Source organism: Anopheles cruzii, chromosome 3 (assembly GCF_943734635.1).
Source record: "Anopheles cruzii chromosome 3, idAnoCruzAS_RS32_06, whole genome shotgun sequence".
Lineage (NCBI taxonomy): Eukaryota > Metazoa > Arthropoda > Insecta > Diptera > Culicidae > Anopheles > Anopheles cruzii.
The window spans coordinates 69,909,767-69,925,311 of NC_069145.1; the positions used below are offsets into that span (position 1 = coordinate 69,909,767).

Below are 15,545 nucleotides of genomic sequence, written 5' to 3' on the forward strand. Positions count from 1 at the left end.
TCATAGACCGCCACCGCTCGCACCTCGCAGCCAATACGGAAGCCCGGAATCGCCCATCGGTCGCACGCGACCTTTTCCACGGTCCACGGTTTTTGGCTCTCTCTCTCTCTCTCGCTCGCTCGATGATTTATGGGCCTGGGGTGGCCGCAAAAGTTCACGCCACCCCACAGCCGGGTGCGACCGGTCGATCGACATAAAACCGAAATCATGTAACGTGCCGTGGTGGTGGTGGCATGATGGGGACTGCAGTAGGGACCCAACTGCTCGAAACATTTCGCTCCTGCGTCCTTCGGGGGCTCGGGCTATATGCAAATATATTGACCACCAGCCGACCGTCCGTCTACTACCACTTCCTGACGGCAGAAAGCGGGCAGATCAGCCATCCGCAAACCGAGCATAGCGGCGGGGCAGGGTTCAAACAAGGTGATTGCTCTTTATGCAGAGCGGAGTGGAGCGAAAACAAATGGCGCGGTGGCGCAAAAAAAAAACGGGTGACGCACCAAAACTCTCGGCGTCTTACAAAACACAACCGATTTTCAGCTCATTTACTAAACGGTTGCGGGTGAGAAAGACTCCGGACCGAGACGCCAGCTGTGAAAGTGGCATTTATCACCAGCCGCGGTCGGAACCACAACACGGGTAGCGCTGTGTGTGAAATGTGACGTGAATATGCAAACACGCTCTCGCATACGCACACGCACGCCAGCCGCCAATCCATTGATGAATATCGACACGCAGCGTTACATAAAACACACAGGGAGGCAGGGAGAGAGAGATCCTCCTCGATCGAGCGATCGTATCGAAGCTACCCGAACCGGTCACCGATCGATCGGTCGACCGGTGACAGGACGCCAGCCGTCAACGCGCAAAACATCAGCGCTGAGGGCCTTCGCGCAGCGTGGCTTCGGCTCGTGGCTGACAGAAGCCGCGTGGTTGTGGTAGTGTACAAAAAATTAAAAAAAAAACGAAAAATAACAGCCCCCCGAAAAGCGGCAAAAGCCAAAAGGTCGATCGATACGAAAGACTTCAACGCGCATCGGCAAGCGACGAACCCCCTGGCGGTGGTGATCGATACTAGCAAATTACGCGACCACCGCGCGGATGCTCTTTGAGGATGTGCCCCCTGTGCCCTGATTCCGAAAGCTGATCCCCTTTCATAACAGCATTATCCCATAATCGGCATCGGAGCGATATGCTATTTGCCATTCATAATGTGCGGGAGCTTACGTGCCGTTACCGAGAGGGACGGAAACCCGCACGAGAAGAAAAGGAAGAAGTTACCAAAGAGCGGCGGCCCCTACAGTGCACCGCGAACCCCCGGGGAGCCCGGAGTGCAAACGGACCCAACGGTTTGACGCAATCGGCCACCGGTCCGGGGCCCGGTGTGGACAACCCCAAAGGCCACCCGGCGGCACAGGTGTTGTGAAATGCTCACATTTACATGTCTCCGAACGCAACGTGAGAGAGAGCGAGCGAGTGAGTGAGAGGGCCGACGATAATAGTCATAAAAACTAAGAGGCCACCAACACCTAAAAATCCGCCTCACCAAAAGGAGCTCCCTTCTATGCCGTCGTGGTCTGCACTCTCTCTCTCTCGCTCCTTTCACTGTCGGTGGCGGTGTGTCACCCCGCGAGGGTTAGCCGCGGTCGGTGCCTTCGTTTGGTTCGATGAAACAAAGCAACGCAAGGAAATGGTCGACAAAAAGAACAATCTGTAGTAAGGCACCGTGGCTTAAGGTGAACCACTACCACCAGCAGCAGCCCGCTTGATCTTGGACCTCCAGCTCACGATGGAGCGATTGATATTCATTCATTTCTCAATGTCATCACTCTCTCATCCGAACCAGATTCGCCGAAACCGCCCGAACCGATCCATACCGCGCGTGCCCAAGGTGGCGCGCGCGCAGGTCCCCAGCGGGAGATTCGCGAGTCTCCTATTTGTTTTTGTTCAATTTTTTTCGGTGGGTCGCATTCCTTTTGGCCACACTCAGCCAACACACGGTCGCGGACGTCACAACGATCAACACAATTGCGCTACTCCGGAGCGGAGCGGAGCGGTCTTGGTGGCCATTAAGATACGCCTGTAACCTTTCGGCGATGATTTGCACTTTGGGCGCGAGGGAGCTGGCGCGGTCGACCTTGCCATCCCGGGATCCCCGCCGGCCGTCGGTGAGGCTGCGGGATGGGGCGCGAAACAATAATTACACTGGCCACCGCTGCTACCCTGCCGCTAGCGCTACCGCTATTACCTGCTCAGAGTACGTCTCCTTGGCGCTGGGCGTCAGCTACACACTCCGAAGCCACCACCCTAAGTCTAAGCGTTTGACAATGAACTTCAAGCGTAGCGGGCGCGTAATTGGCGCGAACAATGATCACTACACTGTGCACTGTGTTTTACTACCGAGGCTACCGGGGCGGGGTGGGCACCGTCTCGAGGTGGGCGAACGAAGCGAGTGTGCCCTCCTCGCAAATCACTGCCGACCGAAATCGATCATATCACACGGCTCTAAGGCTCCACATAACGGTACGGATGACGGTGATCGATGGAAAATTGCGCGCGAAACGTATCCCGGCGATCGGCCGGTGTCCCAAGACCCAAAACCTGTCCCGCTAGCAAGCGCCAAATGTCAGTCCGGCGTCCGAACATGCACGATCGCAACGAGCACGAGCTACGCGATCGGCGCGCACAGTAAGGTCCGACCGTCCACAGAGCACTGATCGCGCGTCCTGCCACTACCAGCTGACGAGGCTAACTGAGCGATTCCGCGCTTTCGATTATGTAAAAAGTGCCCTACCCAGGGGGGGCAGATTTACACCCCAGAGAGCCAGAGCGTGCCAGAGAGACAGCGGGAGAGCACGCGTCGGTCAGATCAGGCGTGGGGGTTGTTAGTAGATCAGATGGGAGCTGCGCACGGGTTAAGCCACAGCTGAGAGCGTCTCCGGCGAGCGACTCTCTTAGCCTCACCTGTTCCAGAATGGAGCGCGCGTTTGGCGAACCTTTTTCATGAATGATACGTGTTTCTTTGCAGGTTCTACGGCCAAGTTCTGTTTCGGAGTTTCGTTAATACTTTCGCCTATTATTAAGATGTTTTACTACCGTTTGGTTTAGCTGACTTGCTGGTATTAATTGTGTTTAGTAGTGTATAACTTCACGGAAACCACGTGTGGTGACTAGATGGATCGGATCACTTGATCAGCGTGGCATGGCGTACCCAACCTTGTGCCCAATTTTATGGCACAAAACGAAAACTTTACGCTTTGGTGTGCAACAAAAAAACCGAGGAAGCATTGCACGCTTCGCGTTTATTAGGATGATTTAATTCGCTTCATTCATACTCGCGCATTTCGGTAATCCTATTAGTTCCGAATTATCCAACAGACGAGATAAAAACAAAAAAAAACCCAAACATTTATAAATTGGGAATACAATGGCAACAGAGTGAGAGATAGTGAGAGATAGAGAGGACGCGGAACCGATAGTGAGCGAGCCTCGCGATCAGGCGCGGTCAACGGAAGCTGCCACCGGTGGACGCAAAGCGTTACGGGCTCCCATTTGCATGACAGATCGCGAGACACGACGCACGGAATGTGACGCGGAACCAGCGATCGATTGATCGTGCCAGCGGATGCTTGGAGACCACCGGAGCCGGAAGCGGATGCTCACTGTCTGTGCCGGACACACACACACACACACACATAGGGAGACCGGGTACGATCCGTATCGCGCGGGAAGATCCCAAAGGCCAAACCGGGCGATCCGGGAATAATTGATTTTTCTCTCACCGGGTTGCCCCGGTTACTGGCCGGTTGGCAACGACGTCATCGGTGCAATGACGTCTCCGAAACGGTGACGAAAGCGACAGCAGGCAAGGCCCTGACTCATTCTCCACCGCGAACGCCGTTTTTGAAGACGAAGACTCCCGAGAAGGGCGTGTATGTGGTGTGATTTAGATAGGATCACATTAAATCCCCCTCCAGCATTATCATCCGGCCACCGCCTGAATCCGATCCGGTTTTATTTGCATGTGTGTCTGTCTCTTTCACTCTGTTTCCCTTTCTTTCTCTCGCTCGCGATTTGTTTTGTCCGCTGGCTCGGGGGTGCGTGTGGCATCGATCACGCGTTGTAGACACGATCGACTCACCGCAGTCGGCATTCTTCAAATTCCTAAGTTCAAGGTTGATACCCGAATGTCCTGGTGCGGGACGGGCCGCAGCTAGAAAGGCGAAACCATTTCTTCTGACCATCTGTTCTACGCGTGACGAGCGCATCACTCTGGAAGAAGGAGAATCTATCCCCACAGCCGTCTTAGCCGCCGGTTGTCGTCATGGAAACGGGACGATCAAGTCATCGCGTAGAAAGTGACTAAAGAACTACATAAATTTTAGCGATTATTTGAAAGCATCTTGGCCACTTTCCTTCTACATCTTTTCTTTGGCGTACTTTGACAGAAGCACAAACCCCAGTACTATTTGGAGTAGGATCAAAGGCCAACGGAGCAAGGGCTTTGAGCCTAACGTCAGCCTACAAAGTGAGCCTCGAACAAGTGGGCAAACAAGAGGTGATGGATGGGCAAAAAACGTGCGAACCCCAACGCAGTCAGTGGTTGCTGCAACTCGCGAACGTCTTCACGGTGAGCTCGACATTGCAACATTATAGAGCAGCCCGAACATGTCTCAATCAATCGTGAAACCTTCCACTTCCTCTCGGCACAAAGGAAAGGAGCACTGCGGACGAAGGGCTTTGAGACTCATCATGCGCCTTTGACATTAGCCGCGGCCAATCGCGGTCGCTGCCGGTGAATGCCTGCTGAGCTGTGATTTATGGTGGATGGACTTACTTTTAACGAGACGACTATACACACCGGCGCAGTCCCACGTCTGCGTGCGTGGTGGGCCAGACGTGAACTAATTTTCACGGGTGGCACACGGCACTCGCACGTACTTCCCGTGGCTAGGCTCGGGCCACGGCAAGTCGGGCAACGAGTGCTACTAGTACCCTAACGAGCCATCTGAAAGTGTTTTAATACGTTTTCATTTTTTTTTTCAAGACAAGTAAAATAGCACAAAAACCATCAAATGGCACTCGAAGGTGAACCAGTTTATGGCATGCGTTAGTTACCGAAATTTGCGGTTAGCTCCGTAGGAAGTTTCTCGCTACCTCGCTCAGGTGGACCGCAACAGCAGAACGGTTCGTTCCGCAAGGTTTCTAATCAACCGTCCGGTGCAACGGCGTACTCGAAACGAAAATGTCGTGATTCAGTTACCAACCCAGACCAGGACCCTGTCACCGGTGTGTTAGCCAACGGATCCGTGTTACGTTCGCTGGTAGCGTAGGACCGGGCCGGAACGCGACCACCCGTCGGGCACGGGCCTATTTCGTTGGCTCCGATACACAATCGACCGATTTTGATCTCGTTTCGATCGCGCACCACACGACAGCCGGGTCCCCATGTTGCTATCGATCAACTGGCCCGACTCGCTGGACACTCGGCCACGTTCTTGGGGATTTGATTAATCTCTAGCGATTATGAGTGCGCCATAAATCGCCGTTGTGGGGTAAAGAGCCGGACTGGCATAAGACTGGACCTGCGGCGGTGATCAAAACTTCGCGACCAGTTCTTGGTCGTACGGTCGATTCGTGCACCGATCAGGGTGGGCACAATTATCACACGGAAATACGGGTCGTAAAAACTCGGACACACAAACGGGGAACGGGGATAACCAATTAAAATATCACTATTTTACAATCATCGGCCGTAATGTGCAAGATGATTAGGGTAAGGGTACGCCATTAAAAAGGTCCACCAAAAGCACCCTGAGTCACGCCCCGCCTTGCAAGGTAGAAGGGAGGAAAAAACCCAATCCAACGGAGCGCACTGAACCCGCCCGAAAGCCTTCAAAGTTTCTTGGCCACGACCCTCTGGAGCCGTGCCCTAGTGTGCTCCATCCACAGCCATGTGGTAATAAAAGAGAAACATCAAACTATTAAGGATGTGGTACCGCTTGTAACCGCCCGAAAACCAACCATTGATCTTATTCCGCCAATTATTCCGCATTTCAAGCGCCAAGGTACACGACCTCCGCGGGGAGATTAGCTTTCGGTAGGACACGCTCAATCAAAACACGGAAGCGACACAAACACGTCCTGGTGCGAAAAGTGCCCAAAATATGACCGGCACAGCGCCAGCGCCGTCACCGGTGGAGCCCCGCACCACATCGATCAACATTTTAAATTAACTTGTCACTTGTCGTCCATTAATTTACCGTATCCTCCATCCAGTCCGGGAGTCCGCGCGGGGCGCAAAAAGGAAAAACAAACGATCGACCGGCGGCGTCCGTACGTATCCGGGTTTTCTAGGCGGAAGCGGTGGAACGAATTCTTGCGTACAAAGAACCTTCTCCGCAACGGGATAACCCGCGGTTCGTCACACGGTGCGCGATCGTCGATCTAATTCTCTTTTACCGGGCGCGTAAAACATAGCAACGCATGCTCGGCGCAGTACGCCGCGTGTCCCCGTCAAGGATGTAGCGCACCCGCCAATGCCTTTACGACATTCTCTTTTTCTCTAGCGGCCGGTTTTCAAGCTTTCAGCGGCTTGCACCCGACGGTAATGGACCAATAAACAAGGTTAGCTCGGCCGTAACGTGTGTGGTAATTTATTCCATGATGCGATATGATTGCAATTGAAACTGTCGCAAATGGCCACATAAAAGTTTTGCATGCGTACCATTGTGGGCTCTTGCGGGATGGACCTTGCCCCGGCGGAGCGCCGTCGGGCGCCACACTCTTATGGACCGTTCTCGCGCTTGAAGTGTGCCTTCGATATCAGATGATGATGCTGATGGCGATGGAATAAAGCGTTTGCTAGCCCGATAGTACATTTGAATCACATATCACGTTTATTGTAATTTAATCTCACCAGATCCTACAGTTACCAAATGCAGATCAAATGAACGTAATCGTCTCTGTCTTTCACACGGTCTATCGCATGGTTTGAGAATAATTTAGTACATTACATCACACAACAGACGCTACTTTCTTCAACTGTTACTACCCGAAAACGATAAATCGTTGTACCTATCAGTGTGTCTACGTTTACGCGGAATCATGGAATACATTTTGTGCGCCGCCAGATCGTCGATCGACGGGTAATGCTTGTTGCGTTTTTTTTTTCCGCGCCGCAGAGGGGCTTGAGTTTCTGTATTCCTTCACCGTTCGGTGCCTTTATGTTTTTGTCTCGCTACAATATCCTCCGCCGAATGACTCTAGACCTTAGTGTAACATTTAGCGTAACGAGAAGCGGTATAAGTCGTATGGCTACTTCTAACGTAAGATGCACAGCTTGATAATTTGCACCGCACAAGAGACGGAGCCCATTGTGCGAATGCTCACCATCGAAATGCTCGGCCATTCAGTCGCCCTGTTCGTGCGTATATGTATATGGTATAATAATTAGCTTATGATATTAACTTTTTAACTTTAAAATTCATGCCCACTGCCGCGCGTCCATTTCTCACTCACATTTTGCTGTTGTTATGCTTAAAGTACTGGAAATGTATTTTTAAAATTGTCCTATAAAACCGGGGCTTCCAAAATTGACACTAGCTGCTCCCGAAAGTCTAACGAAAGAAAGGTCTAAAACAACAGAGGCAAATAGAATCAAATGGCCAAATAAAATAAAATAAATTTAAACAGAATGCAGAAAAAATCATGTTGCGCATCCAAAAGGGGAATGTTGCTTTTCCATGGGATAGGGTTAATAAATATTGAGCAAAAATGGTAAAGAGTACATTTTCTGTTGCCTTTTTTTTGCAGTGTTACTATTCAGAGCCTCTGCCAGCCGTTGGGTCGCACGTAACAATCACAAGAAGAGTATCGGATATTTTAGGCCTTACAACACATACACGCATCAGCGTGTGCCAAACTGGCCACCTTCTTACATTGCCACATCATCCAAGTTTTGCTCGTCACAGGTCCCGCTGTCATGTGCCTCACAAACGGCCACTTCGACCTCATCCTCCGACAGGGACCGATCGGCCGTTTCCGCTACCTCCGGTTCGTAGTTCAGCACGGACTCCGAAGAATCGTTCGATGACGAAGGTGCACCATTTCCACTGTCCTTCGAGTGCGCCACTTTGTCCAGTTGCTCGTCCGTAGCTTGGAATTCTCCCGAAGGGCTGCTATCGTCCGCCAGTAAGCCACCGACTTCCGCCGCCAACGACTCCATAACGTAATTGTCCGAATCGGACGAGGACAGGGATGCCGTAGACAGTCGGCGTGCTGCTTCCTCCTTTTCACCAAGCTTCGGTTTGACGGTCCCAGCGGCAGCAGACCTTAATCCACTTGGGCCCGGTCGCTGTTGGTCGGGTTGCAGTTCCTTCGCACCGAATGTTCCATCCGTAATGCGCCGCACGACGGCCGGCGCCGGGTGAAGCATCGCACCGTTACTGGTTCGTGCGGGACGAAAACTGTTGTCCTCGAAGTTGAACGCCCACGTCCGGAACGGATCGGCACCGATGCCTGCGGGTAACTGTTGATGTTGCTCGCGCAAACGACCCACCGATCCGGCCACCGGACGGGTTGCCCGCGGTGCAGAACGCGTCGGTCCGTTCGGAGCCACCGCATCTCCCAACGGGACAATGTTTTCGTATTCGTGCTCACGCAATCGAGCCAACTGGGGCGTATTGCGAAGCACTCGCGGGTAGCTTCCGGTCATCGTCGGATACTCCCGTGCCGGCGGAATGTAATCGGCGATCGGTGAGTGTCCGTAGCGTACCAGTTCCTGCTGGGACCGGGCATGAGTTCCGCCTCCGACCGTTGCGCAGCCATCACAGTTGCGCGAAAACATAAAGTTAAAATCGATAAACTTGTAATCGGGCGGTGTTTGGCCGACCCACATCGGGAGCCACTTGTTCACCAGCAGCCACTGGAGTGAAGGTTTCGTGACGCGTCCACTACCGCCACTCGCTAGTTCACCGCAAGGTAGTTCCGGTGGTGGCGGTGGCGGCGGTGCTGCCAGCGGAACAGCTGCACCAACCATCGGCGATCCTCCCGGTGCTGGTTCCGCGTGATGCGATTGCTTCGTTTTACGGTTAATCTTAGGGATGGTGCCAGTCGCCGTCGTTGTTGCGCTGACGGCAGCAGCACTGGCCAACCCGCCCACAATGCTGCTCCCTTGGCTGTTGGTAGTGACTATGGCTTCTCCTTCCCGTACAGTCACCCCTTCGCCGCTCGCGGACGGTTTGTTGAGATTGTTCATCGACTGAGAATTTTCGCCACCCAAGCAGCTGAAGAAACTTTTCACATTCACCGACGACGATGACGACGATCCGTCCTTTGCCGAGTTCGGTTGATTTGGGGTACACGTGCCGTTGGCTACGTTGCCACTCGCGTTCGGTTGATTAAGTCGTATGTGGCCCACGGTTCCGAGATGGCTGTGGCCAAGGACCGCGTAATGCCCACCGAGACTGTAATGGTCGATGTTTCCACAAGACGAGCTAAGGTGGCGCTCGATTCGTCCTACACCGTGACCGATCACATCGAACCTACCAAATAGACCCCGGTTGGCGGCCAACGAGCCCGTGTTCTGATAGGCTGGTTCCTCTCGTACCCGTTCGTACAAATTATCGCCCGGTTTTGACATCCCATTCGGTTGGTAGCGATGGTAATGGTACGACTCCGTATCATCGAAGCTACGCTGCCGAGGGGTTCGTTGTTGTGGTTGAAGCTGCTGCCCTGCAGCAGGATAACGTGATCGGTTGAGATCGAGATGAAGATTAGCGTAGCGAGGCAGCGGAGGGCCCGAGAGTGGTTGTAAGGTTGGTTGATTCTGATAATAACTCGCCGAAGGAGCCGCCCTTCCCCGTGGCACATCATAACCGGCCGTACGATCGTACAGTTCGTTGCGATATGCCAGTGGGTGGTACGCAGGGTACATGTTGCTGTTGTGAAGCATTCCATTTGAGGGTGCTGTGGAACCCAGTGAAATGCCACTCAATCCCGTTCCTCCATTGCGATGGATCGCCGAAAGTCCGGAAGGGCCGGGTTGAGGTTGTGACTTTTTTGCCGCTCCTTGCCCGTGGCTCGACAAATGGGCCGCCGAAGCCGCACCTCCAATCACACCTACTCCTCCCACCGCCCCGATGCCGGCGAAATGATCGATAGATTCGTATATGTTTTCATAGTGAACATTATTGGCGTTCGCAACATTCACACCGGCGCCCGCCGGTTCTGGGTTGAGACCTTCGGCCTGACTGTTTTCATCGTCGGAACAGCCTACCGGCAAGCCAGCGGCGGACTCTGGCGGTGGTTGTGCCGCGACTGCTGGAGCTACGAATTGTTGCAACCCGTGCTGTGCACTCACGGTGCCATTTGCATACCGGGGGTAGGTCGTACGGTGGAGGAAGGATTGGGACGAATTGGTGGCCCGTGCGGCCTGCTGTTCGCTTCACAAGGGCTTATCAATTATCGCTACGCCAGCATAGCTACGGCCAATGCTCATCGACGAGGGCAGAATTCGCCACGCGTCCGTTTCGCGGCTGTATACCTCGACCGAGGCCAGATTCGAAATGCCATCATCGCCTCCGACCACGTACAGCATACCGTTGTGTGCCACGACACCGGCATTCCGCCGACAGAAAGCCATATCGCCGACCGAGTGCCAAGTGTTCGACACGGGATCGTACGCTTCGACTGATTTGCGCACCAATGGCCCATCGTGACCGCCGACAGCGTACAAAATGTTGTCCAGTACGCCTACTCCGGCACCGCTGCGCCGGGCAGACATTTCTGCAATCTGTGTCCACGTGTCGGTGGCCGGATCGTACCGTTCGACCGATGCCAGGCACTGTCTAGAGGCGCCATCGTAACCACCTACGGCGTACAGTAAACCATTTACGACGCCCACCCCGACGGAGCTGCGCCGTGTGGACATTGCCGCTATAAGACGCCACTCTTGCCGTTTCGGATCGAACATTTCGGCCGAACTAAGACCGGTAGAACCATCGAATCCACCGACGGCGTAGATGCAATTGTTGAGCACCGCGACACCAAGTGTCGAACGCCGTGCCTCCATACAGTGGCTGGTAGTCCACTGGTCTAGGGCCGGGTCATACACATCGACCGTTTTCACACGCAACGAACCATTGAAGCCACCGACCGCGTACACTTTGTCACCGAGGACGGCCAGTCCGGCCCGACAGCGGCGTGTTGGCATTTCCGAGACTTGACACCACTTTTCCTCACGCAGATCGTAACACTCGACCGAGCGGATCGCTTTCGGTGCTTGCCCACCAATCACCAGCAGCACCTTCGGTAGACCCACCGGTTGACGAGGAATGGTGCGTGGCGTCTTGAAGGATGTCTTCTGCTCGCCCTTCAGCAGGTGGTACTTGAGCGCTTCGATGATGTAGTCCTTACACTGAAGATCACCCTTCAATAGCAGCTCCTTCTCGACACGCTGTACCAGATAGTCCTGGGCGAGGAGCGGCAACCGGACGTGCTCCATTAAATCAGCCAGATTGTGCTGCCGGCCGGGAACATCGTACTGTATCCAAGTGATTACACATTCATAAACCTTCCGAATGGGAGAACATCAATAGATTAGTCATTCTTCGTTACTAAACAGTCAAATGTGCGCAAAGATGTGCTACTTGATTCCATCTTGCCCATTACCTTTTCCTCCGTAGGAACTGAAAGACGATCGCTCTTGATCAGGTTTACCACTTGTTCGCTGGTGAGATTCAAAAATTCTTCAAACTGGCACACTTCCCTAAAAAGACAAACATCATTTAAGTAGGAGTTCCCCTAAGTGGCGATCTTTTCGTTCGCTTCCTTACGAGAAATGTTGCTCGATGTACGTTTCAGCGTAGTTTAGCAGATCGATGCAACCGTGAATGTCGGCGAAATCGCGGATCCCAAGACAGTTGCTGGGATCGAGCTGCGTCTGCAGATAGTCGCAGCAGGCGTCGCGCACGTCGGTCAGTTGCAGCAAATTGGCGGCGGTCAGCAGAATCTGTACGTTCTCCTCCGTCACCTCGACCACCGCCGTGTAGACGTACTCGATCAGCAGTTGCAGCGCCCGATGATCAACGCCTTGCAGTGTGATCCGATCCTGGCGGCTCTCCTCGAACCCGGTGAACATGGCGTAGAAGTACGGGCTACACGAGGCTAGCACCATCTTGTGGGCTGGAATTTCGATACCCTCGGCCACCAGCACCACATCGCAGAGCAGATTTTGTCTAAAAGATGAAAACCGATGGGTGAAACAATGCCACAACCCGGTCTGGGAATTGGGTTACGTACTCTCTCATCATGTTCATGGCCTCGAACGAGCGTTGCGTGTGAATGTTGTTACGGTACGCGCCAGTCGTTTTCTCCTTTCCATTCGCGCGCGGTATCTGCTTCTGCGAGCTTTCGTCGAGTGAATTCTGGCTTGCGTAACGCACCAGGATGCAGCTATCGAAAATAGAAAAATACATTATGCATAATTCATTTAACGACAAGTTATTCTTAATCGAATGTCCTTCGTGCCCTTGTGAGTAACGTGTTCTCACGTCGGTGAGCTGGACACGGGGAAAAGGTAAACAAACACTCTCGCAGATAGCATAATTCTCACTCGCGTGAGGAAACACTTAGAACAGAGAAGAAAAATCGATAATCCGACCAACGACGAGAGGATGGCCACGAAACGTCCACACAACTTACCTTCCGCGCTCCATCGTTCCTTCCGCTGCCGAGTTCTGGCTGCTTCCAGTGTTGCTGTTGGTGTTGTTCTGGTTATTTCCGTTTCCCAAACTACTCATGATGCCTAGGTACTGTATGAATGAGAGCATACACCAAAGGGCCCCCCGTTTCCGTTTTCGCCGATTCCGTCGTCTCGATCTGTAGCACTCTTAGCACCCGCTCCCAACTGTACTCCACGACCGTTTACAAACGCTGCGACATTGTAAAGTCCACCCACTGCACGGGAAATTCACGGCCAAGAAGGTCTTTGGAGGTCACCAGGTGCTACAAAAACGATGGGCCCTTGCGATGCTAACAGCTGGTAGAGATTTCGGTCAATTCTCTATTCGCTTTGCTTAAACACACGCCCCCGGTAGTTCTGGGAGTTACTAATCGGATCGTGAATCGTAATTGAGCCCTCCTAGTCAGGAAACGCGCCGAACCAGCACAAAACGAACGATTGAAACAAGCGCAATTTTACGGCAGCTGATCCCGTCCGAGCGAAACGCAAGCCATGAAAACAATGAAGGCAAAACATAAATTGACAGCTTCGCTCACCGAAAAGGGTTGTGAGAACAAAAACGTGAGACGTGAGAGTGGTGAATTTCGGCGAACAGTGACTAGAGTGAGGTGAGTAAAAGTGGTGATCTTGGAGATTCAAATGCCGATGTTAATGAAAAAGGAAACTGTAATCGAAATGTGACGTTGTTGAACTGATGTTCAAATTAATCACCATTCCACCACGTGGCCGTATTGGAGTTCTGTTCTCTAATGGCGTTTCAAGTTTATGTTAGTAAACAAAGCCATGCCCTATTAATCATTATCATGCCTGCTGTTCGTTGGCCAATCCTACCCGAGCTTATCAACGTGTTCAACGATCAACGTGTAACACGCTAGCAACTATATTTAAATAGCCAAATCGCTTGCCGCAGATGAATGTTGCGATTAAAATTTAGCATCTCCATAGCTACAAATGCACACTATCAGTCGTTCGACGATCCACAATCGAAGATTACAGAAAAACAAAGACATAAAAACAGTTTCGCCATGAATTTACGTGCCATCGAATTGACGACCGTTTCCTAGAGATGCAAAACAATAAGCAAAACAACAGTACGCATTTACATGTTTATTGGACTTGCCAATGACAAAATCGAAAAGTATAAAATGTAATCTATTACAATTTTTCAAACGAAACGAAATAACGAATTTTGATTTCGTCATCATACAGCATTCATTACGGTCGAGAATAACTGAGCCTCCACATAAAACCTTGATACTGCTTCGTGATTGTGATTAGAACGTAGTAGAACTCTTAGAACGAACCAAAAAAAGCTCATGAACGACAAATCGACAATTAACGAAACGATAAGCTAATCAAAGGTTTTCAAAGGCACGTCGTGCTGCAGTTTTATGAATAAAACCGTTTCTTAAAACATTTCGGAATGTGGTCATTTGTTTGCGTTCTTCTTTGCTCTACAGATTCACGTCTAAACGAGGTCGGTGCGGCCGTTTTGATGTGCTTGCCTGTACCGGCGACAAATCGCTTCTAGGTGCTTGTCGCTATGTGGTTTCAGTGCATGAATCCATACTTATGTTTCTGGTGTCTGGTCTAAAACCAGCTCGAAGTGCAGCAGTAGTTTTGAGCCGCTGAAACACGAGTTCCGACGAAAATCTCCAGACTGGGCCGTGAAATTACCGTACGAGTGTTGCGGTCGGTTCCAGGAGACGGATTTGGCTCATATTACCAGTACCACCGCATTAACCGCGTGGCAGCCGAGCCTTATTTTAGTGGGAAAGGCCGTCAGGCTTACATAAACCGTACACATCGGGGCTTGCGTATTTCGATTGAGCCGTACCACGCGGTGTCTGCGAAAACTTACAACTGTCTATCGATCCTTCACCGACGATATCCGTCTGTGGACAAGCACGGACATCCAATGGCGCATCATTAGCGTAATGGCTGGGTTTGTTGACCTTAACATCTGTGGGATATGCTATAGCCCTACAAAAGCAACGATCAAGAATTAGGTCAAATTTGGCATGCGACGGTAAAATACGCTAACATCGCGCGCGCGCAACTGATAAGCGCCAGTAACTGCGAATTTTACTCTTCCGGGCGTTTATTTTTAGAAACCAGCCCAAAAAACAGTAGTAATCAGGTTGAAAACTCCCAACCACCAAAACGGATCCCATATGTTGCATAATCAGGATAGTCCCCCAAAAGCCAGCGACGGTCATTGGTCCTATTTGACCTGCCACCCCAATTCCATCAGTCATCGTGAGCATCTGATATGTTTTTTTGTTGCGGTCTCATTCTTCGACACAAGCCCCTTCAAGAGGCGGGACCGACCTATCAAGACGCTAAATTTGGCGAACGCTCAGCCAACGAATTTCGGAGGCCCACAATCGCAACCAGTGATAAGGCAGGGTTCCGAAAAACTTCCCAAGAGCTCGATCTATCAGCTATATAGTAGCAGCTTGAAGAAACGATCGAATAGAACTAAGTGATTAGGCGACGGTTACTGTGTTCTAATCTTTTCTAAGCCTCGAATGACAAAGTAGGTCCTTTAGTAGTTTTTCAGTTTTGTTGGAGTAACAGGAAGCAACAGAGTAAGTAATAATTACCAAAAAACCAAAGGACTTCAATAACATTGGCCACTAGACACAAAGGGCCTAAACAAACAAACCTGGCCCAGACACTGCGATTGCTGCGGATAGTGTTTTGCCAGACGATGTTATTCCGTGATCTTCTGAGATCGATTAGTAAAGTGGCCGGCCACGACGATGCGCTGACGTAGCAGCAATGCACGAGGAACGAT

General features: G+C 51.8%; 1 protein-coding gene across 2 annotated transcripts; it reads right to left on the minus strand.

The window, feature by feature from the left end:
- Nucleotides 1-6,886: 6,886 nt before the first annotated feature.
- LOC128275594 (ring canal kelch homolog) lies at nt 6,887-12,833 on the minus strand. 2 transcript variants are annotated; one of them, XM_053014149.1, is made up of 5 exons: nt 12,706-12,833; nt 12,304-12,456; nt 11,838-12,239; nt 11,674-11,770; nt 6,887-11,575 (listed from the first exon to the last, which is right to left on the minus strand). In XM_053014149.1, the coding sequence occupies exons 1-5, from the start codon at nt 12,831-12,833 to the stop codon at nt 7,937-7,939; spliced, it is 4,419 nt and encodes a 1,472-aa protein (XP_052870109.1). In that variant the 3' UTR covers nt 6,887-7,936. The 2 variants fall into 2 exon arrangements, with proteins under 2 accessions (XP_052870109.1, XP_052870111.1); XM_053014151.1 differs by having other exon boundaries at nt 10,448-11,575.
- Nucleotides 12,834-15,545: the final 2,712 nt, after the last annotated feature.